Below are 23,896 nucleotides of genomic sequence, written 5' to 3' on the forward strand. Positions count from 1 at the left end.
GGTGAGAGTGCATCTCTCATTGTTGGATGGGAGCCCAAAGTCCATTTGTATACCCGGGATAAATACTGATCTACTACCCAAGGCTCAATAGATTACCTAGGCCTCCTCATTGACAACCACATTCAGGGGGTCTTGATCAGTTCCATGCTGGATTCCCAGGCATCAGTCTGGGATTCAAGAGTTAACCCTTGTCAGGTCAGCTGTTTCTGGGGGTTAAACCAGCCCAGTCTTAACCCCTTTGCTCATCAGCCCTCCCTCTCTGTCACTGGCTTTCTTGAGTTCAGCTCAGTGCTTAGTCGTGGGAGTCTGCCTCTGCTTCTATCAGTCACTGAATGAAGGCCTGATGATGGCGACAGAAAGCCTGGACCTGGTGGGCCAGGCGTCGATACCAATCCTGACCACAAGAGGGCGAGCCGCTACTGCTAATGCCTGAAGGTTGTTTTTGTTTTAATTTTTATCTATTTTCCCCATTGAAGTTGGCCCCATGGTTAAGGAAAATCCCTCAGGATCGCCGCAGGATTCGGAAGTAGTTGCTCTTCTATCCTGAATTCCTTGGTACTAACTGAAGTGTCTTCATCGCTGCCCTGCCCAGGGTAGCCGTTTACTCTGGGGAGCGGAAAAGAATTCAGTTCAGATAAATTCAGTTCAGACTGATCCATCAGGATATTTACTACAGCATCCCCGCGAATCTCCGGTTTGAGAGTAGAGTCCAGCCAACGCTGCAGATAACAAATGAAAAGCCTATCTACTTCCTGTGGCTGATCGTCAATGGCTGTGACCCCAGGGAACTCCTTCAGTTAATGCTCCACAGCCAGGAAGCAGCTCAAGGAGCACAAGGGCTCATGCAGGGGTTGTGGGCTCTCACCAGCCCTGTCCAGCAGCAGAGCTGCGCTGCTCCGGTGCCTCCTTGGAAGGACGATAGCAGAGCCTGGGAACTTCACAGTTGTGCATGCAAGTAGGGGTCAGTTATGGCTGTCACTGTAGCTGCTGCCCTCAAGCGGCAACACGTTTTCAACTGGGAGATTTACCTACTATATGCCTGTGCTGTGACCCTTGCAGCAGCCATCAGGGCAGGCGAGTTGTCCTTGCTTAGGGGTCTGCTTGGTGCAACCAGCGATGTCGCGGAGCTTTCCTGGGAGGATTCAGTTAACCTCTGTTATCTCTAGGGCTCTGGCTTCCCCTCCTGAGATGACACAGTCAGTTGCAAGGACGCCCTTTCCCTCTTACTGTTCCCAGGCTTCCTCAAGCGTAGCCTCCGCAGTTACCCCTCCCTGTCCCTCTTCCCACATCACTGCTTTGCAGTGTCAGTCATTTGCCCTTCGGGGCATCCCTGGCATAGGATTCAGCCTTCTGGCCCCATAATCTGCTTCTCAAGTTACTCAACCTGTGGGTCGCGACCCCTGTGGGGGTCGTATATCAGATATTTACGTTGCAATTCATAACAGTAAAATAATACTTAGAAAGGTGCAATGAGATAATTTTATGATTGGGGGTCACCACACCATGAGGAACTGTATTAAAGGGTCACAGCATTCGGGAAGTAAGAACTACTATCATAGAGGACCTGGTAGTTATAAGCACTAACATTTGTACTTTTATTGACCATACAAGAAAAATAAATGTGAATTCATGAATTAACTAATCCACACCCCAACATGGGTTTCCTCCAGTGCTCTGTTCTTTCTCTCCAAGGGGCTGGTGTGTGTGTGTAGCAGCATCCTTGACACCCTGAAGCCCAAACCATGTCTTCCGCCTTAGCCGCTCCAAGTGTTGTTTCATCTTTTCCAACTCCGGGCAGAGAGTGGAGGGGGTTCTCTTCTCTCCTCTCAATTGGACTCAGTATCCAACTCGGTTCCAGGGGAGCCTGGGATTCATTGAGAATATCTTTGCCTGCTCATGCCCACTGGAGGTGTGTGGCAGAGTGGGGAAAAGGGCATGGTAAGGACATACAGGGCACACTTGAATCCTGAGCCTCTTGGTGGCATGCCCGCCTCTGACAGTGTCACACTTTACTATCCTCTGTCCCTCTGCCAGTTTCAGGCAAGAAAGGGACCTAGGAGGTCATTGAGTAAGCCTGTCCTCTCTGATGGCCGGCAGAGTTCGGAGCTAAGTCAAACTCAGGGGTCCCACCTTGAACCTGTGGTTGACTGCACAGATGTTTGGGGCCCTCTATCTGCTGTAATTTGGGTGTGAGTTTTGCAGTTATTAATTATGAACGATAGTGTATGTCTGCAACTTGGTGAATGGTGGTTTTGTTGTATTTTGTTTCAGAGGAATGTGACAGCATTTTGTTATGTAGCTCAGGCTGGTCCAGTAATACTGATAGCCCAGGATGACCTTGAACTCGTTAATGATCTTACTTACTGATTAATTGCTTCACACTCTGGCTTGCTGTAACTGCAAACCTGTGCCACCATGTTCAGACTAAGGCTAGAGTATTGTGTAGAACATATGGATGATTCATCTTGTGATCTCGTGGTTTGATCTTATTTCAAATAAGACATAGCAAGTGCTTGAGACTGTGGAAATATTTGCATGTCTTATGCTTACAGTCATTCAGTGGTCAAAGTGCACTCATGTGTACACATTCACATTCACACGGAATTAGTTCCTGCACCAGTGCAGCCTTGATGGATCTGTAAGCCACGATGGGTGAACTAGTCCCTCAGGCAAGCTCAGTGTCTGTGACCTCAGAGTCAGCTGACTGCTCTAGATTCCCTCCTGCCTCTCAGCACTTAGAACCCCCGGATCAATGGCTCTCAACTTTCCTAATGCTGTGACCCTTTAATATGGTTCCTTGTGTTGTGGTGACCCCCAACCATAAAATTATTTTCATCGCTACTTCATAACTGTAATTTTGCTACTGTTATTAATATAATATAAATGTCTGTGTTTTCTGAAGGTCTTGGGGGTTCATAACCCACAGGTTGATAACCACTGCCTTAGTTGAACATAAAGACAGAAGGGGTGGTCCCATCACCTGTCCCCAGAGGTGACTTACTACCACTTGATCCCACCCATTACCAATGCTATATTATATTATATCATATCATATCATATCATATCATATCATGCTATTTTAGCCCCACCAGACACCCTGGAGCCAAACCCTACCTCTTAACACCGAGAAACAACCGTCCAACATAGCTGTCTTGGGACCAAGAGGTGACAGACCGATTGATATACACAATGATAAAACAAGGAACACTCAAAACACTCCCTCTGTGAACCAGAAGCTAGACACTTTATCAGCAGTGTCACAGCAGCTCAAAACGTCAAGAATCCTGTTTTGGAACTACCCCCTGCGTCCCTCCACATAACATGCCTGCAAAAGCCACCTTACATCCATCTGATTCTACAGGACCACACTTCACTCTCAAAGGGATTCGGGTCTCTGGAAGTTGGGAGGTCCACCCACAGTCCTCTGCTACTTCCCTCACTCCAGGGAGAAGCAAATCTTTGTCACACACAGTTCACATGCAATGAATGGATCTCTAAATCTCTGAGTCATCAGGGTGGCTGGATGCCAGGTGAACATGCCAGGTCCCTAAGCTTCCTCCTGTGAGATGCCCAGTGTGGATTAGTTCACAGTAGACTATAGTTTGCTCCACAGGTAACTCCATCGGAGCTCTCAAGTGTCTTCACCTGGAAGGTAATGTGCTTCCTCCAGCTGTGTCTGAGACGTCACAGAGAGCCTCTTCCCATTGGCAGAGCAGCCAGGGGTTGGTAGTTTCTGTATGGGCCACAGGGAGGCATCTTGGGGGACAAAGCATTAGTGTAGCCTGGCTCAGGATGATGCAATACTCAGATGAAGTCTTCCCAGCATCCCGATGCAGGTGAATTCTGGTAGGAATGTCCCAAAGGCCAGGCAGCATTCCAAGACATATCTAGCTACTTGCCCATGTTTGCTTTCTGTTGCTATGAACAAAACACTGGAGACAATTAACTTTTGTGCACTGATTTTTCTAATTAGCATGTGAGGTATCATTATGACATTTTCAGTGGTTCCCCTCTCCTCTCCCCACCCCTGCTAACCCGATTCCTCCCTGTGACCTCCCTCCTAGTGTCTTCTCTTCCATGTCCCATGTGTCCTTTAGACCTTCCCACCCTCCTTCCTTACCACCTGTTCTTACTCTCTTGGTTTTTCGTTTCTTCTGAATTTTAACCTCTAGAAAAACATAGGGAGTACATCCAAGAGAACCAGCTTTTAAAGAGAAAGGGGTTATCTGAGCTCCCACATTTTTAGGTCCTCGTCTAGGAACTGGGGCTTTGATATTTTGAGGAAGGGAGGATGGAGAAAAAAGGAGGAGAAGAGCCGGGCGTTGGTGGTGCACGCCTTTAATCCTAGCACTCGGGAGGCAGAGGCAGGCGGATCTCTGTGAGTTCGAGGCCAGGCTGGACCGACAGCCTCCAAAACAGAGAAACTCTGTCTCATAAAACCAAAAAAAAAAAAAAAAAAAAAAAAAAAAAAGGAGGAGAAGAAGGAAATGGGTGAGGAGGAAGAGGAGGAGACAGGAAGATTAAGAGAAGGAGGGGAGAGGACTAGCAGAATGAGGAGGAGGAGGAGGAAGAAGGCTGGGGGAGGAGGAGAAAAGAGAATTGATGAGAAGCACCACACTCTCCTCAGAGGCATGACCCCCAAACTAAGAACCTCTCACCAGGCAAAACTCTACCAAAGGGTCCACTGTCTCCCAACAGCATCACACTGGGCACTGAGCATTGAACACTTTCCAGCTCTGGGGATGGGAAGCGCTAGTTCCTTCTGAATTATCTAACGTCCTTCGTGCTCCAGCTTCTGGGCTAAGTGCTCCCGGGAAATCTACCTCAGTTCATCTACAGAGTGGCATGCACATGTCCCCAGTGCAGACGAGACACCTAAGTCACTCACCCAGAGCCACAGACCTTCTCCACAAGGAAGCTCAATCCTAAACTGTCAAGGAGTCAGCAGATATTTTTAGTATGATTATGTAAAGCACGTATTGAAATCAATTTCATACGCCTTGTATTTTTAATGATTGCCACACAGTGCACTAGTTTCTTTATCTGTTGTCTTCATCTTACAGTGGTAGAGCCAAGTAGTTGTAAGGAGCATGTGACAATAAAGTCCCAAATATTGAGCTCTTTGCAAGAAAAAAAAGTCATAACTTGAGATTTGTGATACACAGCTGGGCTTGCTGGTGCTCAGTAGATACAGATCAGTTGGCAGATCACCTATGATTTCTGTATGTTTAAGAGCAGAATCCCAGTTTAAATCTCACTGATGTTGGAGAGACTATCCCCCAACACACACACACACACACACACACACACACACACGAAAAACAAAACAAATAAAATAAAGACATATGCCTATGGCCTCTCGTTCTAGTCCAAACCACTGTCCCTTATGGCATATTCTTCTCATCCTCATGTTTCCATAAAACACAGGGTTTGTGGTGTCCACGCACAATGTTACCATGGCTCTCCAGAAATTTCTAGCTTAGTAGATGGTGATCTTGAGAGTCATTACAGGCACAACGCTAGAGGAAGACTGTGAACTGTGAATTGCATTTCATACATGTGCCTGATTCTGAGGGACAGGTAAGTCCTTACACAGACTCTAGAGTTGGAGAAACAGGGACATGAGGTAGGAAAGCTGTGCAGGGAATGAAGCCAAGCCGCAGGAAGGGAGGAGAGCAATCAGCCCTCCCCCTGTGGTGAGTCAATGAGAAAAGACTTCCCCATTCCTGACATACCTTGGGTGTTTCTAGATTCACACAGCTTGAAACAAGCTAGGAAGTTACCTCAAGCTACTCCAGAGCAAAAGTCAAGGAACTCCTGCCCTATCTTGGAAGAAAAGATGGTTACAGACAGCTATCCAGGTGGCCCAGGAACATGGGAAATTTTCTCCTATTACAGTCTGGCAGTAGGAGCAGCTGGCAAATGATTTTTAACCCAAATTCTCACCCTGATGTGATGTGTGAACTTTCAGAGAGGGCTTGGGTTAGTTGTTTGTAAGACACAAAGGAACTTTGCTTTAGCCCAGACCCTCTGGCATTTGCCTGCTACAGGCACTGAGCCGGAAGACAGGTAAGAAGGACATGGTCCTTCTGTCTCTCTCATGTCTTGATACTCCCTAAGTATTCATCTTGACAATTTTACCTAAGTTCCCCAACATGGCCTCTGGGAACCTTCTCAAACTCTGCTAAATTCAACTGCAGTTGTCCCCATGGTTAGCTTTAATAGGCTAGAATTTTATTAGATTCCTTAACTCCTATACCATTTATTTCTCCCATTCTGTACCTCTGTTTCCCATGCTCAGTGCATTTCTAAACTTCGTACCGCATTGGCCAGGCACCCTCCCTAATCTCCCTCCACAGCAGCTGGCACACACTTCATCTGTTACCCAGCCCAGCTGCCACTCACTCAGAACACTGATTTGCACCTTTCTTCCTTACACCCTAAGCTGTGCGTCTGTTTTATGTTGTTTGGACAGAAGAAAGGAAGGGGAGGGGAGAAGGAGGAGATGGAGGGAAGGGAGGGAGGGAGAGGAGGAGAGAAGGAGGAGAGAGGGATAAGGGAAGGGCAGAGGAGGAAGGAAAGAAGGAACAGTGAGAGTTAAAACAACGATAACTCAAGGCAGACTGGCATCCCGAGGGTGACTCAGACAAGACACTCCAGAATATGGGGAGGGTCAACAGAGTTCCCTTGTCCTTCCTGCGCTCTTGTTGGCTCATTCCTAGTAGTAGGATAAGGGAACCTAAGGAAGAAAACATCACTGCCAGGGCCGCAAATGGAAGGGAGGGGCAGCCAAGGAAGAAGTTCTCAGGCCTCAGGAGGGTGGACCAGAGAATAAGTTACTATGCAGAAGCAGGAAAACTCTGGAAAATCCCAAAAGCTGAAGTTCTCAAGGGAAACATGTCTTCTTCATTGTGTGCCTCTGCCTTCTTCCTCTATAGAGGGAGTGTCCCTATATCCCATTCCTTCTGTAATACACTGCGACTCCCCCACCCCCTCCAGGAGAGGAAAGCACTGTGGACGTTAGCAATCCAGGTGCAGATATCCACCGCGAGACAGAGTAGGGGTCTGGGCCTTTCCCAGTGAATGGAAGGCATTGATGAGTCAGCCCAGGGCTTCCTGGAACCCACATCTGCCAAACCAGTTGGCAGCAGAGAGTCATGATGACTCACTTAGCCGGCTGCGCGGCAATGCTTGATGCTAGGTGTGGTGTACAACACAGCTGGGCATAAACAGAGGAGACAGAAAGTGCTGCATTTCACTGTGGCCCTCCTTGTGCTGTCACGGGGAGGAGGCTGGAGCGACACAGATTCTTCCTGCCAGCCACTAGGCAAGGCTTGTCTTTCCGCCGGACACATGTCCTCGCCCTTAAGGAATCAACTTCCTCCAGTGCTCTGATGCTCAGCCCCGACCTCAGAACTTTGAAAACTACGGTCATGTCTGGGCCTCTTTGCAGGGATCTGACTTGTGCAACTGCTGTAACTCCTTGACTGTTTTCACCAAGGCTCTACAAAGGCAGCTATTTTATATCTCGAGGGGACTGCCATCTCTGTGGAATTCCATCACTATGGAGTCTCTGTGGGATTCTGTCACTGTGGAATCCAGGTTCCTCCTGAACAGCCCGTGAGCCTCTCAGCACAGACACCTGTGTGCAGTAGACAGTGTTTCCTCCCTAATTGCTTACAGGAGACATTGATAATCATCCCTCATCGTCTCATGTCCCCAAACTTCCCCACACTCCTGCCTTAGACATGGCAGAAACAAACACAAATGTCTTCAGTGTTTCCTTAGAGAAGGTAAAATACTAAAGTCAAGAAAAGTTATGATTTCTTTGGATTCTAAAAGAAGACGTACCTGCCCATGCCCCCTAAAAAACTGGGTTTCCAAGTGGTACCTTACGTGTTCCAGGATCAGTCTCTTTCCTCCAAGCTATGCTCCTGATACTCCATTCATTTCTCTCTCTCCCACTTACTCTTGGAAATTCCATTCCTGACTCAATTCAGGAATGCTTGTCTGGGGACCCTTTCAAATGACCAGACTGGATCACCCACCACGAGGAGCTTCAGGATAACTGTGGGTGTGTGGTGATGCTCAGGCTGAGGATGAGCAGTGTGAGTGATGTGTCTGGGATTCTGATGGCCTTCTGTCTAGAATGGCATTGGTCCAACACCCCAGGCTTCCTTCTCTGGGATTTCTAGCGTGAGTGCAGATAAGCTCATCTCTTTATATCATACGCTTCCCAGGCAGAGTGTTTGCGCCACTCCTTAGGATGGGTGTTAGCCTTTCAGGATAGCTCAATGGTAATGACAGTGCTAAAGGAAATAGTTCCTACATTGCTAAGACATTCCTCACTTCTCCAAGCCATAAAAATGCATTTGGGAGGCAGAGGCAGACGGATCTCTGTGAGTTCGAGATCATCCTGGTCTACAAGAGCTAGTTCCAGGACAGCCCCCAAGGCCACAGAGAATCTCTGTCTCAAAAAATCTCTGTCTCAAAAAAACCAAAAAAAAAAAAAAAAAAGGATTTGGTATCTTCCACGTCCTCCTCCTTATGTCTGCCGGTACACTTAAGATACAATCTTATTCTCTCCTTGTATTAGAGGTGGTGACTCCTCCAGTTAGGATCTAATTAAATGGTGGCATCTTCCTAAGGAAGGGGAAAAGGGACTTAAGTTTTGTGCATGGCAATAGACATGTATCTATCTGCAGTCTTCTACATCCCAGCCTCCAATTATGCCAGCACCATTTGTTGAAGATGCCTTCTTTTTCCATTGTGTAATTTAACTTATTTGTCAAAAATCAGATGTTCCTAGGTGTGTGGGTTAATATCAGGGTTTTCAATTCAATTCCATTGGTCTACCTGTCTATTTTTGTGCCAATACCAAACTGTTTTCAGGACTATAGCTCTATAATAGAGCTTGAAGTCAGAGATGGTGATGCCTCTGGAAGTTCGTAGGTTGTTTTGGCTATCCTGGGTCTTTTTTTTCCACATAAAGTTGAATATAGTTCTTTCAATGTCTGTGAAGAATTGTGCCAGTAGTTTGATGGGGATTTCATTGAATCTGTAGATTGCTTTTTGACAAGATTGCCATTTTTACTACGTTGATTCTACCTATCCACGAGCATGGGAGATCTTTCCATTTTCTGGTATCTTCTTTAATTTCTTTCTTTAAAGACTCAAAGTTCTTGCAATTCAGGTCTTTCACTTGTTTGGTTAGCATTACCCAAGATATTTTATGTTGTTTGTGGCTATTGTAAAGGGTGATGTTTCTCTGATTTCTTTCTCAGCCCATTTATCACCTGTATATATTAGGGCTACTGATTTTTTGAGTTGATCTTTTATCCTGACATTTTTCTGAAGGTGATTATCAGCTGGAGGAGTGTAGAGTTTTTCAGGGAACTTATGTAAACTATCATGTCATCCTTGAATAGTGAAAGTTTGTCTTCCTTTCCAATTTGTATCCCCTTGATCTCTTTTTGTTGTCTTATTGCTTTAGCTAGAACTTCAAGTACAATATTGAAGAGATGTGGAGTCGACAGCCTTGTCTTGATCCTGATTTTAGAGGAATTGTCTTCAGTTTCTCTTCATTTGGTTTGATGTTTGTTGTTTGGTTGATTTATATTGCTTTTATTATGTTCAGGTATGTTCCTGTTATCCCTGATCTCTCCAGGACCTTTATCATGAAGTGATGTTGTTTTTTATCAAATGCTTTTTCAGTATCTATTGAGATGATCATGTGGTTTTTCTTTTACAGTTTGTTTATATGGTGGATTACATTGATGGATTTTTGTATGTTGAACCATCCATGAATCCCTGGAATGAAGCCTGCTTGTTCATGGTCAATGGTTTTTCTGATGTGCTCTTGGATTCAACTTGCCAGTATTGTGGATTTTTTGCATCAATGTTTATGAGCGACGTTGGTCTGTTGTTCTCTTCTTAGTTGTATCTTTGTGTGGCTTGGGTACCAAGGTAATTGTAGCCTCATAAAAAGAGTATGGCAATTAACCTCCTGCTTCTATTGTGTGGAACAGTTTGAGGAGTATTGGTATTAGCTTTTCTTTGAATTTCTAGTAGAATTCTACTCTGAAGCCATCTGGGCCTGGGCTTTTTGTGGTTGGGAGACTTTTAATGACTGCTTCTATTTCATTAGTGACTATAGGTCTATTTAAATTGCTGATATGTTCTTGATTCAATTTTGGTAAGTGATATCTATCCAGAAAATTGTTCATTTCCTTTAAATTTCTAATTTTGTGGAGTACAGGTTTTCATTCCTGATTTTGTTAATTTGCATGTTTTCTCTCTCTTTGCCTTTTGGTTAGTTTGGATAAAGGTTTGTCTATCTTGTTGATTTTCATAAGAACCAACTCTGTTATATTTATTTTTTGTATTGTTTCAACTTTATTAATTTCAATCCTCAGTTTATTTCCTGGTGTCTGCTCCTCCGGGGTGAATTTGCTTCTTTTTGCTCTAGAGCTTTCAGTTGTGCTGTTAATTCTCTAGTGTACTATTCTCCAGTTTCTTCATGTGAGCATTTAGTGCTATGAACTTTCTTCTTAGTACTGTTTTCAAAGTGTCCCATAGGTTTGGGTATGATGTGTCTGTTTTCATTGAATTCTGGTAAGTCTTTAATTTCTTTCTTCCTTGACCCAGGAATGGTGCAATTGGGCATTGTTCAATTTCCATGAGTTTGTAGGGTTTCTGCAATTTGTGTTGTTGTTGAATTCTAACCATAGTGATCAGATAGGATACAGGGGGTTATTCCAAATGTTTGTATCTGTTGAAGTTTGCTATGTTGCCTAGTATGTTGTTGATTTTAGAGAAGGTTCCATGTGGTGCTGAGAAGAAGGTATATTCTTTTGTGTTTGGGTGGAATGTTCTATAGATATCTGTTAATCCCAATTGTGTCATCACTTCTATCAGTTCCTTTGCTTCTTTGTTAAGTTTCTGAAGGGGTTCCTGTTTAGTGGTGAGAGTGGGGTGTTGAAGTCTCCCACTATAATTGTGGGAGGTCTTATGTGTGATTTGAGTTTTAGTAATGTTTCTTTTATGAACGTGGGTACCTTTGCATTTGGGGCATAGATGTTCAGAGTTGAGACTCCTTCCTGATGGAGTTTTCCTGTGATGAATATGAAATGACCTTATCCATCTCTTCTGATTGATTTTAGTTTGAAGTCCAATTTGTTCAATATTAGGATAGCTATACCAGCTTGTTTCTTAGGTCCATCTGATTGGAAAATCTTATCCCAACCCTTTACTCTAAGGTGATGTCTGCTTTGAATTTGAGGTGTGTTTCTTGTATGCAGCAGAAGGATGGATTCTGCCTTCATATCCATTCTGTCAGCCTGTATCTTTTTATAGACAAATTAAGACCATTAATATTGAGGGAAATCAAGGACCATTGAGTGTTGATTCTTTTTTTTTTTTTTTTTTTTTTTTTTGATTTGCTGTTGGTGGTGGAGTTTGTGGATTTACCCTGTTTTGGCTTTTGGCTTTTGGTAAAGTGGGATTATCTATTGCCTTTGCTTTTGTGGGTGTAATTAACTTTCTTAGGTTGGAGTTTTCCTTCCAGTACTTTCTGTAGGGCTAGATAAGTGGATATGTATTGTTTAAATCTGGTTTTGTTGTGGAATATCTTGTTTTCTCCATCTGTAGTGATTGAAAGCTTTACTGGGTACAGTACTCTGGGCTGGCATCCATGGTCTATTAGCATTTGCAGAATATCTATCCACGACCTTCTGGCTTTCAGAGTTTCCATGGTCTCTTCCTCTCCTTGTAGGTACAAGTCCAATGTTCTCTTCTGGTGGGTTCAAGCAAGTCCAATATTCTGAAGGGTTTCACTGTGGGTCAGGCAGGTCTGAGGCACTCCCTCTCCGGGTGGGTGGGAGCTGGATTAGCACAGTGCCTTCAGCAGACTTGTGGCTGCTTTGTGAGCTGGGGTCTAGTAGACCTGCCTGCAGTCCCCAGGCCAGGAGATCCCAGAATGGGCAAGCAGAATGCAGTTGGGCCCGAGGTGGTGGCAGAAGCTCACCTCTGCCCTGAGTGGGTGTGGGAGTAGCCCAGCAATCTCAGCAGGCTCATGGTTGCTTGATCTGCCAGTTTTCTTTCTCTTACAATGCAGGTTGTTATACTTACTTTACACCATTTGGGTAAAAAAAAAAGTACATTAAAAGTCAAACTAAATGCACAGCTTTGACTACAGGGCCAGCTATATAGTCATAGCTCCATGAATATCAGCTGTCATAAACAGTTAATGTTTCACCCTTGCCCGTTTCACCATTAGCCAATAAGTTCATTTCAATAACCAGTCCTGATGACATGATTTTGTCAGACATCCTTTTAAAAACAACCCCTGGGGATACAAACAGAAAAAAAGAAGTCAAGTTATCTCTATTTGCAGATGATAAGATATATATTATAATAAGATATTCTAAAAATTATACCAGAAAGCTTCTAGAAACAATCAAAATTCCAGCAAAATAGCAGGGTATAAAAATCAGTAGCCATTGTATATACCATCAGCAAGCACTGAGAAAGACTTCCTGGCACACTCTCCTTCACAGTAGCTTCAAGGACACTCCAGTTGGGCTATCATTTTGCTTGTGGTAGTTTTGCAGTAGCTCAAAAGATATTAAAATGTCTTGGAAGAAATCTAACCAAGAAAGTGGAAGACCTCTACATTGACAACATTATATTTCTGAGGAAGGACTTTGATTCAGACACTAGAAAGTGGAAAGACATCCCATATGGATTGGTAGAGTTTATTTTGTGAAAATGACCATCCTACCAAAAGAAATTTACATATTCAATGCAATCCAATTCAAATACCTACAACATTCTTCACAACACACAAATATTAAAAATTAAATATTTTAAAATTTATGTGGAACCAGAAAAGATCCTGGAAAACCAAATCAACCCTTAGAAAAAAGAACACTGGAGAAATTGCTATTCCAGGCTTCAAGATATATTATAATATATTATAGAGCTATAGTAAGTGTAGTACTGACACCAAACAAACATGTATACTAATGAAATCAAATAGAAGATCCAAACATGAGTACTCATAACTGTAACTATGGGATATTTGAAAAAGAGACAAAAATATGTTAGAAAAAAAAGATAGTGTATTCAACTAACAGTGCTGGGGAAACTGGATGTTTACATGCAGAAGAATGAAATTAGACCCATATCTTTCACAAATTAGACCCAATTAGATCAAAGACCTCAATCTGAATTCTGCAACACTGAAATTGATGGACAAAACCATAGGCAGTTCCCTACAAGGAAAGTCTTTCTGAACAGGACTCCATTAACCAAGGATTAAAGGCAACAATTGGCAACCCAGACCTCATAAAACTAAAAAGCTTCTGTACTGCTAAGGAAAGAGTAAAGAGGGATCTCAGAGGATGGGAAAGAATCTTTGACAGCTATACATCTGACAGAGGATTAATTTGCAGAGTATACAAAGAACTCAAAAAACAAAGAGCCAGGGAAACAAATGCCCCAATTAAAATAAAAATGAGCTAAGGGTTTAAACAGAGAGTTCTCAATTGAAGAAATAAAAATTGCTAAGAAATACCTCAAAAAGTATTCATCATCCTTAGTGTGGTAGTTTGAATGAGAATGCCCCCCCCAAATGTCATATGTTTGAATGTTTGGTCTCCAGTTAGAGGAATTGTTTGGGAAGGATCAGAAGATGTGGCCTTGTTGGAGAAGGCGTGTTGCTGGGGGTTAGCTTTGGAGTTTCAAAACCCACCCATCCTAGACAGCTCTTTCCCTTTCTTTTTGCCTTGTGCTGTGGATCACATGTGAGTTCACAACTACGGCTCCAGTGCCATGCCTGCTGCCATGATGGTCATGGATGCACTGTCTGAAACTATAAGCCAAATAAACTTTTTCTTCTACAGGTTACCTTGGTCATGGTGTCTCTTTTCACCAATAGAAAAGTAACTAAGATTCTTAGTAACTAGGGAAACTCAAATTAAAACAACTTTGAGACTTCATCTCAGCCCAGTCATAATGACCAAGATCAACAAAACGAGCAACAATTGGTGCTGGAGAGGATGTGGGGAAAAGTGAACTTTCATTAACTATTGGTGGGAATATAAATTAATATAGCCTCTCTAGAAATCTGTGTGCAGAATCCTCAAAAATTACAAAGAAATCTGCCATATGATCCAGGTATACTGCTTCTTGACATATGATAGAATGATGAGACATCCTGCTCCACAAATATTTGTTCAGACATACTTGTTGCTGTTCTAGTCACAATAGCTAGGGGATGGCAACAACCTAAAGATCCTTCAACAGATGAATGGATATAAATATGCACAATGGAAATACATTTTTCAGGTAAATGGATGGATCTAAAAAATATATTAAGTAATGTCATCCAGATCCAGAAAGACAAACACTATGTGTTTTCTCTCAACAATTGTTTCTAGCTCTAAGTGTCTTAATTAGAGTTTCTGTGAAGCACCATAACCAAAACTAGTTGTGGGAAGGGTTTATTCAGTTTACACTTCCACATCACAGTTCATCATCAAAGGAAGTTAGGCTAGGAACTCAAACAGGGCAGGAACCTATAGGCAGGAACTGATGCAGAGGCATCCATTTGCTTCTCATGGTTTTCACGGCCTGTTTTCTTATAGAGCCAAGGACCACTAGCCCAAGGATGGCCCCACCTACAATGGGTTAGGCCCTCTTTCATAAATAGCTAAGAAAATGCCCTTCAGGCTTGCCTACAGCTGGATCTTATGGAGGCGTTTTCTCAGTTGACAATCCTTCCTCTCTGATGACGATAGCTTGTGTCAAGTTGACAGAAAACTAGTCTGAATAGTGTATATACAACATGGAATAACAATAGAAACCAGTAAAGTATAAACGGACCATAGATGGAGGGGATTTGGGAGGGGAATAGCAGGATACAGATGATGTAGGAAATGGAATAACATGAATGGGACTCTAATTTGGGAGGGGGGAGGGAGATCAATACATAAGGAGAAAACACAGGATATTAACAAAGCTAGGGTTATTTGATAAATCCTCAAGGAATCATATTATTTTATATCTACCTAAAGTTGTATATAAGCCACTTGGGCTGACAATGTTTTCCATAAGAACCACAGTGAGGGTACTCAACGTGAGTTCCCAAAAGTATAGATTATAGATGTAGGCCTTGGTTGCCTCTCAGGATTGAGGACGGCCCCCTCTTGATGAAGACACTACACACTTACAACACAGGAGGGTTGGATGATTTGAAATGGATCTGACCTGTAGGCCTCTTTCATGGTTCCAGAAAACACTATGCAAGCTGCCAAGGAAGGGAAGCAATTAGCCAGCTGCAACACTCATGAACCATAGCAACGACCAGCATGGTGAGATGTGCATAAATGTGCAGTAAGTATGCTCACATGCAGCCAGCAACCAAGACCTATCTAATTGGACCTTAAGGTCTACGTTACAGGAAGTAATCATGTCTGGTACTGGGAATCTATCCAGCTGCCTTGAGCTAGTGTGGTGACGGACCTTAGAAAAGAATCTACTACTGCCACTGCACTAGACCAGCATAATTCCTTACTATATTCTAAATCTTATTCTTATGCCTAAAGGTAAGAGCTGCTACTACCCTTCATCAAAGAAGTCACTCTTTACAACAAATGGAGACTGTCACTCAAAAAACAAATGCAGAGATTTCGTGGAGTCCAGCACTAATGGATTCATCTATGTCACAGTTCTTGCATCCATGATAGAGGAACACCTCAGAGGAGATGAAAGTCTCTCCTAGAGATGGCTGCGTAAGCAAGGCCAGAACAAGGGCAATATCAATGGACATGTTAGCATGGGAGAAATTTTCTTGGGGCCCTTTCACTAGACAAAACTACAGGCAACTAATGATTGTTGGCAGAAGGAGAATTAGACTCTCTAAGGGATGAACCTTCTTAATAGTTAAGCAGAGTGGTCAACCTTTAAACTACATACACACACCAACAAAACACATTCAGAAAGTTATATTTGTATATATTTGTGTATATAATTACACACACGTGTGTGTGTGATACATAGTAATATCCATAATCAAAGTCAGAGAGACTATCAGCCTGAAATGGGGTTTGAGGGAAGGTAGTGAGGCAGGCTGGGGGAAGAAAGTCAAGGGCAAAGATATATAATTCTATTTCAATGAAAACATATTAAAATAAATAAGTTAAATAAAAATCATCCCTGGGATCCCACAGTTTGCCTTTAGATACAATATTTCCTTGATCCCAGTCCCAAGCCCATTAATGAGTTGACCTCAAGATCATTTTATAAGAGACATTTATGCCTTTAAATCCCCTGCCTGAGAAACCTTTTTTTCATAGGATGTGTGGGCTGTTGGCAAGACTTGCTTCATGGTGAGATCTCTCTGGGGCAGGGTTGTGAAATGCAGTTGGAGGAGCTGATGAGAGAGTAACAGTGTAAGCAAAGAGGCATCGCTGTGTATTCATCCCACTGGACACGAGCCTACCCCTGCTAGACGTATAGAAGAATATCCTTGGGGCAGCCTCGTGTAGAATTTGCTGTACTGTCTCTCACTTTATTTCAGCCTTAAGAGTCTGGAGTCAGCCCCTGCTTGGTCAGGGTGATTTTGTCGACTGTAACAAAAGGACTACATCACTGCTAAGCATCAAATTCTTAAACTAGTTTGAGCATGTTAAAAGCGGCTGTGACTGCATCCGCAAGGACTGTGTGAGATCAAGCCAGACAAAGTCCCAGCATGCGTGGGGGAAGCAGTCACTAAGTTCCATCTTGAGATGACCCAGCTGATTTGCTATTGGTAGTTGATGGCTATTGGAGGAGGGAGTGTCAGTCATCTCCAGTGTTCGACTCCTGAGACGTTACCCATGCTCCAGTAGATGCCCGTTTATGCATGCACATGCTGGCAACACTAAGTGAGTTCAGAGATTTTTTTAAAGGACCATATGAAATTAGAAGGGAATTATAGTGGGGTATAGTATGGAAATTGGAGGAGGGATGGGGATGGGAATGGATTTGATCAAAATACATTCTGTGCATGTAGTAAATTATCAAACAGCAAAAAGTAGGGTGTCTTCATCCTGGCTCTCTCTCCAGATCATGTCTCCCTGCCAAGTGTTACCACTAATTTCTCCTCCCTAATGGTACCTTCATCTGTTGTGGGGTCCCTGCAGATACCACTGCTAGCAAGGAAACAAAACATGAAGAAGTGAGAACGAAAACCTGGTTCAGCTGGACTTGGTCAGTGAGACTGGATCAAAACTTCTAGAGAGTCTGATTCCATGGTTTAATTCTCTTAGGCATTAAAACACAGTCAAACTTTGGGGGGGCAATCTCCATGTGACAATTCTCATAACAAAGCTTTAGGCAGAGCCACAAACCAGAGCACCTGTGACCTTTACAGTTAGAATGAGTTCTTTCCGTTGAAAAAGCAGAACTCAGGGTTAGACAGGAAGAATTTGCAGTGAATGTAAGGATGGTTTCTGTGGGTGGAGGATGCAGAGAACATGGGACCTCTTTCATAAGGATGGGGTCTACTCACTGAGAGACAAAGCTCAGGATTAGGGCCTAAACAATGCTTAGGATTTCTCATGGGGTGGGGCGTCCAGGAAGGCTGGCTCCACAAAGAGCAAAAAGACAACCAAGTTGTCAGACAACATTCACTCCAGGCTTCTGGGTGACCGTGTGTCAGTCACTTCCTTTGGAAAAAAAAAATAGTTCTGCATGATTGACAACCCTGGTTTCTCTAATACTTACTCTATGCTGTACTTCCTATACTCATCCACTCTGTGTCCTGAGCAGAAGCCAGGCAGCCTTCCCAGCCTGCTTCTTTTCATTACTTCCTTATCTCAAGCTTAACCAGGATATTAACATTTGTTTCTTCCTTCTAAATGATTGGGACTGTAACTCTCAAGCCCCTCTGTTTGTTCCATTGCTATTGAAATATGACAGATTTTCAATGAGGCTAGTCTCCTGGTCTTCATGTTATATTTGCTTGTAAGCTTATTTCTATCTATTGTATTGTTTCAAATACTTTGTGTGATTTTCATTATGTGGTGAAGGTCTTTTCATTTATCCCCCCACTGGAATTAGTTGTTTTTACTGGGAATGCCTTCAGGACAAACTGCTTATTCCAGGAAAGAGGAATCCTGAGTCTAGGCAGGCCTTCTCTGAAAATGTTCTTTGCACATGCATCAGGGGCCTCTGACATCCACCATGACGTCTGTATTTCAGACTCCATCAGCAGGGTCTTCCTTCTACCATTGCAAGAAACCCAGTGTGTAACCAGCTGGCTGCAGAGTGGATCTGGGACTTGGTGCCGCTTTATCTGCTCCCAGAATTTTGAATAATATGTGCCGATCTTTTTTTCTACCTTTTTGTTCTGGTCACAGGCCCTAGCCTCCCAGTGAATAAGCAGGAAGAACAGATTTTTAGGACCCTGTTCACGTCCTTTCCATCTTTTCTTGAAATCATGCCCTATGAATGAACTGTTTCCTTACTGTATATGGATATCAAGTTATCTAATTAAACAAAAACCTACATTAATTGTGGAGGGGGGACTGTTTTCTTTTTCCTGATAGAAACAAACTTGAGTGTGCATAGGAGCCAAATTTTTCCCTTGCCCAGATCTTGCATGAATTTTCACCCCGGGCCTTCTCTACAGTAATCTGATTTCTCCTTTCATCTCTGTACATAGTGTTCACTGCCTTAAGGCTTGACCTCCGAACCGTGCTGTCTTCAGACTCTACCCCATGTAGTTCTTGGAGGCCGTATTCTTCCATGCGATCTTGGTTTAATTTGTTCTTCTTGTAGAGCTTGTTCAGGCAACACCAGCTAAGCATAATGGTTTCAGGATAGACGGCATGGAGGACAATTTGAAGGATTTGGACCCATGATCTGGTAAGAGATCAATAGGAGCTCTCTGGGGAGTTGGTGACCAATGTGAATGTGGGTTCATTTTGTCAAACCATGTCCTCTCTTCCAAAACCAAGCAGCATGTGTGTCTGTCTGCTTGTACTAGAGTAGGATGTGATGGGTGCACAGAACTTTGATAGAAGGTCTTTACCTTAAGCATAATCCCTGCCCTAGAAATATCAAGGAAGCTATATTGATGAAGTCTCAATAGCATGGCTGCCAAACATGACCTGAAGAAGGACAACGGTCACACACATGCTACTGGGGAAGGGAGATATCTCCTGGGGCTCCAGCCCTAGACGACAGGGCAGTGTGGTGATAGATTATTTATGATTTATTAAAGCTTGCCTGAGTTTCCAGAAAGCAAAGCCAGACTCAAGCTATAGAGATTAGATGGTGGTGGCACACACCTTTAATCCCACCACTTGGGAGGTAGAGGTAGACGAATCTCTGTTAGTTCAAAGTCATAACATATCACCACAGAGCAGGATGTTCAAGCTCAAGTGAATGCTTCTAGGTTGAGTAGAACACCCCATGGTGGTCAAGATTGCTCCAACAGTCATTATATAGCATTATTTGAAGATAGATTATATAAACAAAGGGACCTTTTAAAAGATTCATTAGCTAAATTGCACATGGTTTTCCAGGCCCTCTCATCTGTCTTCATGCAAGGAATTATTGGCAGGATGATAATTTCAGATAACTTAAATCATAGTTTTAGTTTCCCCACACCATGCTTTGTTAACTAAATCAAATGGAAACTTGAACTAAAACTTGGTTAGTTTTTGTTGTTTCCCCAACTGCGTCTGTTTGTCCAACCTCTCCGGTCTTGCTTCTAGGGACAAATCATGTCTGTGTGACTGCCTGCACTAGTAATCTGTTATAACTTGATTCCCATGGCTCAGGATGAGTCAGAGATCCTTTGTGATATTTTTTTATCCCTGTTTTGGACACTCTGCCCTTACCTTCTCTGTCTCTCCTGATACAGTGAATGGATAGAGTAGATAGAGAAGGAAATCAGTGTTTAAAGTTCAGTGGGGTTTAAGCCCTAGGACGCTCAGTGTTCATTCCTATATGCAAGATGCAAAAACTCTGAAAAGCCTTTGGTTTAAAAATGACATGGGACACTAGTACATATCCAGTGGCCTGGTAGTATCTCACAATTCAGTTACCCAGTGTGAAACAAAGTCTGTGCATTCCCGAATCTTCCTGTGCTATTGTGAGGTAGATTTCTGAATTTGCCTTAAAGAGGGAGTGGGCAGAATCTCCTAAAGTTGCAGTCATAGCTGAGATGCCATTGAGAGGTACACAGGAATACACAAAGCAGAACAAACAGAATTTGCAAGGTAATTGACAAGGAAAAGTGACCATTACTTCTAACAAACCTCTTCTGAGATCATGGTGCAACAGAAAGGCTCCCAGCCTCAAAGGCACATGTCATAGCCAAGGGTTCACATGCAGAATCTGTTCTCCACATGGAAAAGTGAGTCATCTCCAGTGATAGGATGGCCCAGTGACACAAGGCTGGGATCTGGTCATCCTCTGACACCCAGACCAGTCAAAAGTACCAAGCCAACACCCAGCCCGCTCTACACTCATCAACTTCCTCCCCTTCCAAATTGTTACCACTGTCTCTAACCCTAGATATAAGATGATTTTAAAAACACAGTGTCTATACTCCAAAATATTCCTATATCTACAGATCTGAGCCACTATTTTTACATTTGTTCAGCCCTGTAGAAGTGCCATTCTTACTTGTCAGCACCCATGTCACATTTGAGCGTCTGTTCACAGACTCAAGCCCACTTTGAGCTCCTTGAGAGAAGAAATGTATGGTTTTGCCCCCCCACCATGGAGTTCTTGGACTAGTCTGAACCTATAGGAGTTTGTTTAATATCCTTCTAGGTATCCCAGTGTTTTGAGTCCCTTCCATCCCAGAACTAACACACCCAGAACCTTGGATCTGCTGTAGTCACACTGATACCTTGCAACAGCTGCCTCTGTGGGATGTCTTGGTCTCCTGACCAAACAGACTCTCAGTGAATGTAATACAGTAATTAGATTCCTCGACATTTAAGTGGATTAGTTAAGGAATCTTCTGACTCTTAAGCTACTGAACTTATACTGAATTAACTGAACCTTGGCCTTCTTTTAAAAAATAAAAAAAGATATATTTTTTAAAAAAGTTCATGGGTCAAAAACACCTAGAGGTCTTCAGTGTTGTATTTGTAAGCCACTCTGGTACAGAGAGAAGATGAATGTGTATCACTATGGCACTCTCTCTGATAAAATGAAACACCCTCACTCATGAATATAGCTTTCAGACAATGATGAAGTTTGAGACAGGTGTTATTCAGACTAGAGCACTCCCATAGCAAGGTTTTCAGTATGGCCCCAGTTTCTTTTTATCTTTACTAACTAAATTCTAGTTCTGCCTCTCAATTCTGAATATGTCCTCTGAAGGCTATCAGGTCTCTTCAAGGCTACAGAAAGCAGATTACTTTCAAAGGCAATTAAGCCCCAGGCTACATGTCCTGGGGCCACCCCTAAAAAAGAAATACCTTGTCCATACCTGTTCTATCTGTACCCACAGCCAAAATTTGATCTGGAAATGTGCCCAGGACCTGGAAGACCTTGAAAAAGTCCCATCAAGCTTGGCTATACCCATCAGGTTTGTAAGCTCCTGGCTGAGTGGGTGTGTTCTTTGTGGTGAGAGACACTGGAAAGACACGTCAGGAAATATGTCATATTGTCATCACTATGACATTGCAAGAATTACAATCATAGCTTACCTCATTATATAGGTGGACAAGCACACCTTTTGGCCCAATCTCAGCTTGTTGGGAAGCAGTCAGCTATGAGGCTCCATTATCTTCTATTTGCATTCCTTATCTTGTTCTTGGTGCCTTCTCCAGGTAAGATGGATTGGGAAATAAGGGGTGGAAAGGGTTGAGAACATGTAATTTAGTCAGCCCTTCTCTGTTTCTGGTGAGCCTGAGATCAGGTGGATTTGTTGAGTGGAAACCAAACATTGCCAGTGTTTCCTTCCGACAACAATCATTAAGAGCATTAAGGCAGGCTCTCGGGTTTGTCCTGTTCCACTCGTAAGAGATTAAATAGTGCCACAGATGCCAGCTCTCCACCCACCTCATCCCTGGAATACTAGAATAAGACATGAGAAAGCTGACTTGAAATTTTAATTCTGATGGAAATGAACTACTTCGTCTGATACCCAAACCCATAGACATCTGTTCTAAGTGAGCTTAGCGACTGGCGGGAGAGAGGTACGCTAGGATGCTTAGAAGGTACTAGGTACAATGGTGGCCCCAAGTCCACGTTCTTATGGTAGGGCTCAGAGACCAGGCTGCTGTGTGCTCACAGCTGAGATGCAGCCCCCAGAAGACTTTGTTCCCTGCCTAGCACCCCTTAATGTTACTTTTGATTTTATAGGAAAAGAGAAAAGAAACAGAAGTGAAAAGAAACTAACTCAGCAATGCATAGTTTGCTGGATCCAATGTCTTTTTAATATTCTTTCTAAAATAGTCTTGATTTTTCCCCTTGTAGGGGATGCATTCATCCAGAAAACCATCCAGAAAGTGTTCTGCAGACTACGAGGTGGCCGGTGTGCTGTGTTTAGCTGCCTTGCAAGGGAAGAACAAATAGGTCAATGCTCTAGAAGAGGACGGAAATGCTGCCGGATAAAGAGAAAATACAAGATCCAGAGCGACACTATTTGGCCATTTGGGGGTAGTCCTCTCAGGGGTGTGTAACAGTAAAATCAAAGTGATATATATATATATATATATACATATATATGTATATATATTTAAAAAATCAGTAGCTTAATCTTTTTTTTAACATTTTTGCCCTTGCATTCGTAAACAAATATGCAACTAAGATAATCAACAAATACAGTTTGATTTGAATGAAGCAACACCTCTGCAGGGGTCTACATAATACTTAAGCTCATTTTCCAAGGGCCAAGGGCTTGAATAAGTGTGTGTGTGTGTGTGTGTGTGTGTGCATAAACATGTATATAAACATGTCTGTGGAGTGTACATATACACACGCAGACAGACTTTTCTCTTTTAATGAATTTTACTTAAATTAAAAGTCTTATTTTACATACCAATCCCAGTTCTCTCTCCCTCCTGTCTTCCCATCCCATACCCCATCTATTCTTCAGGCAGGATGAGGCTTCCCATGGGGGATTATCAAAGTCCAGACAGATATTTTGTATATCCTATAACTCCATTGGAAGTGGAGTTGTTGTCTTTTGAAATACCCTTTGTGTCTTACTGTAGATGTTTTGATCTTTCCAGCCCTCTTTACAGGATCACATTTACCCAAATCTAAAACATCAGTTCATCGCAGAAGTCAACCTTAAGCCCTTAGGAAAACTTTGCCCAGAGGAACAGGGACCTGGCCCTCCTCCTCTCTTCTTTCCCACTGCTCCAACCTTTGCTCTGCTGCTTCCTGTCTGGTACACCCTCCACCCACCCATTTCTCACCCTAAAGTGCCCCCCAGGGCCTGTCCCGATGGGTGGTCTCTTCTTCCTCAAAATGGCAAACTACCCAAATGGGCAGCTTTCTCTAGATGTGAGACTTTGACCCAAGTCCTCTCTCTACGGCTCTTGCTTGGTTTTTGAACTGTGGACATTCACACATTTGGTTGCACGACTCATAATAACAGCACAGTCCTTGTCTCCATATCTGGACACTTAGTACCCTGACCATGGAACTGGTTGACAAGTTTCCTTTGAGCTGAAGGACATCCACATAGCTTAGAATGCTTTCATTTTAGTTGGTGCTCTCTAGATGTTCATGCAGGGGGACTCCAGTACACCCAGTTAGTGGTCTCCCCTGGCAGCACTAGTCAGAGCAGTACACAGATAAGGTAATCAGGCTCTCAGTCAGTGTGGGAGAATCGTCCTGCCTCATGGTTCATAGCATTCATCTTCCATCAAAA

The 23,896-nt window shown here is 43.1% G+C and overlaps 1 protein-coding gene across 1 annotated transcript; it reads left to right on the top strand.

Moving 5' to 3' along the window:
- Nucleotides 1-21,742: 21,742 nt before the first annotated feature.
- On the top strand, nucleotides 21,743-22,969 carry LOC101841323 (beta-defensin 14). Its single transcript, XM_005087649.2, has 2 exons — nucleotides 21,743-21,842; nucleotides 22,492-22,969. Exons 1-2 carry the CDS (start codon nucleotides 21,785-21,787, stop codon nucleotides 22,695-22,697), a joined length of 264 nt encoding a protein of 87 aa, XP_005087706.1. The 5' UTR covers nucleotides 21,743-21,784; the 3' UTR covers nucleotides 22,698-22,969.
- The last annotated feature ends 927 nt before the right edge of the window (nucleotides 22,970-23,896 follow it).

The sequence above is a fragment of the Mesocricetus auratus genome, unplaced genomic scaffold (assembly GCF_017639785.1).
Source record: "Mesocricetus auratus isolate SY011 unplaced genomic scaffold, BCM_Maur_2.0 Super-Scaffold_100031, whole genome shotgun sequence".
Lineage (NCBI taxonomy): Eukaryota > Metazoa > Chordata > Mammalia > Rodentia > Cricetidae > Mesocricetus > Mesocricetus auratus.

Excerpts from the sequence above, each read along its gene's own strand:
- LOC101841323 (XM_005087649.2), top strand. The coding sequence starts at position 21,785 with ATGAGGCTCCATTATCTTCTATTTGCATTCCTTATCTTGTTCTTGGTG. Across the intron at positions 21,843-22,491 it reads GTTCTTGGTGCCTTCTCCAG|GGGATGCATTCATCCAGAAA; the intron begins GTAAGATGGATT and ends TTCCCCTTGTAG.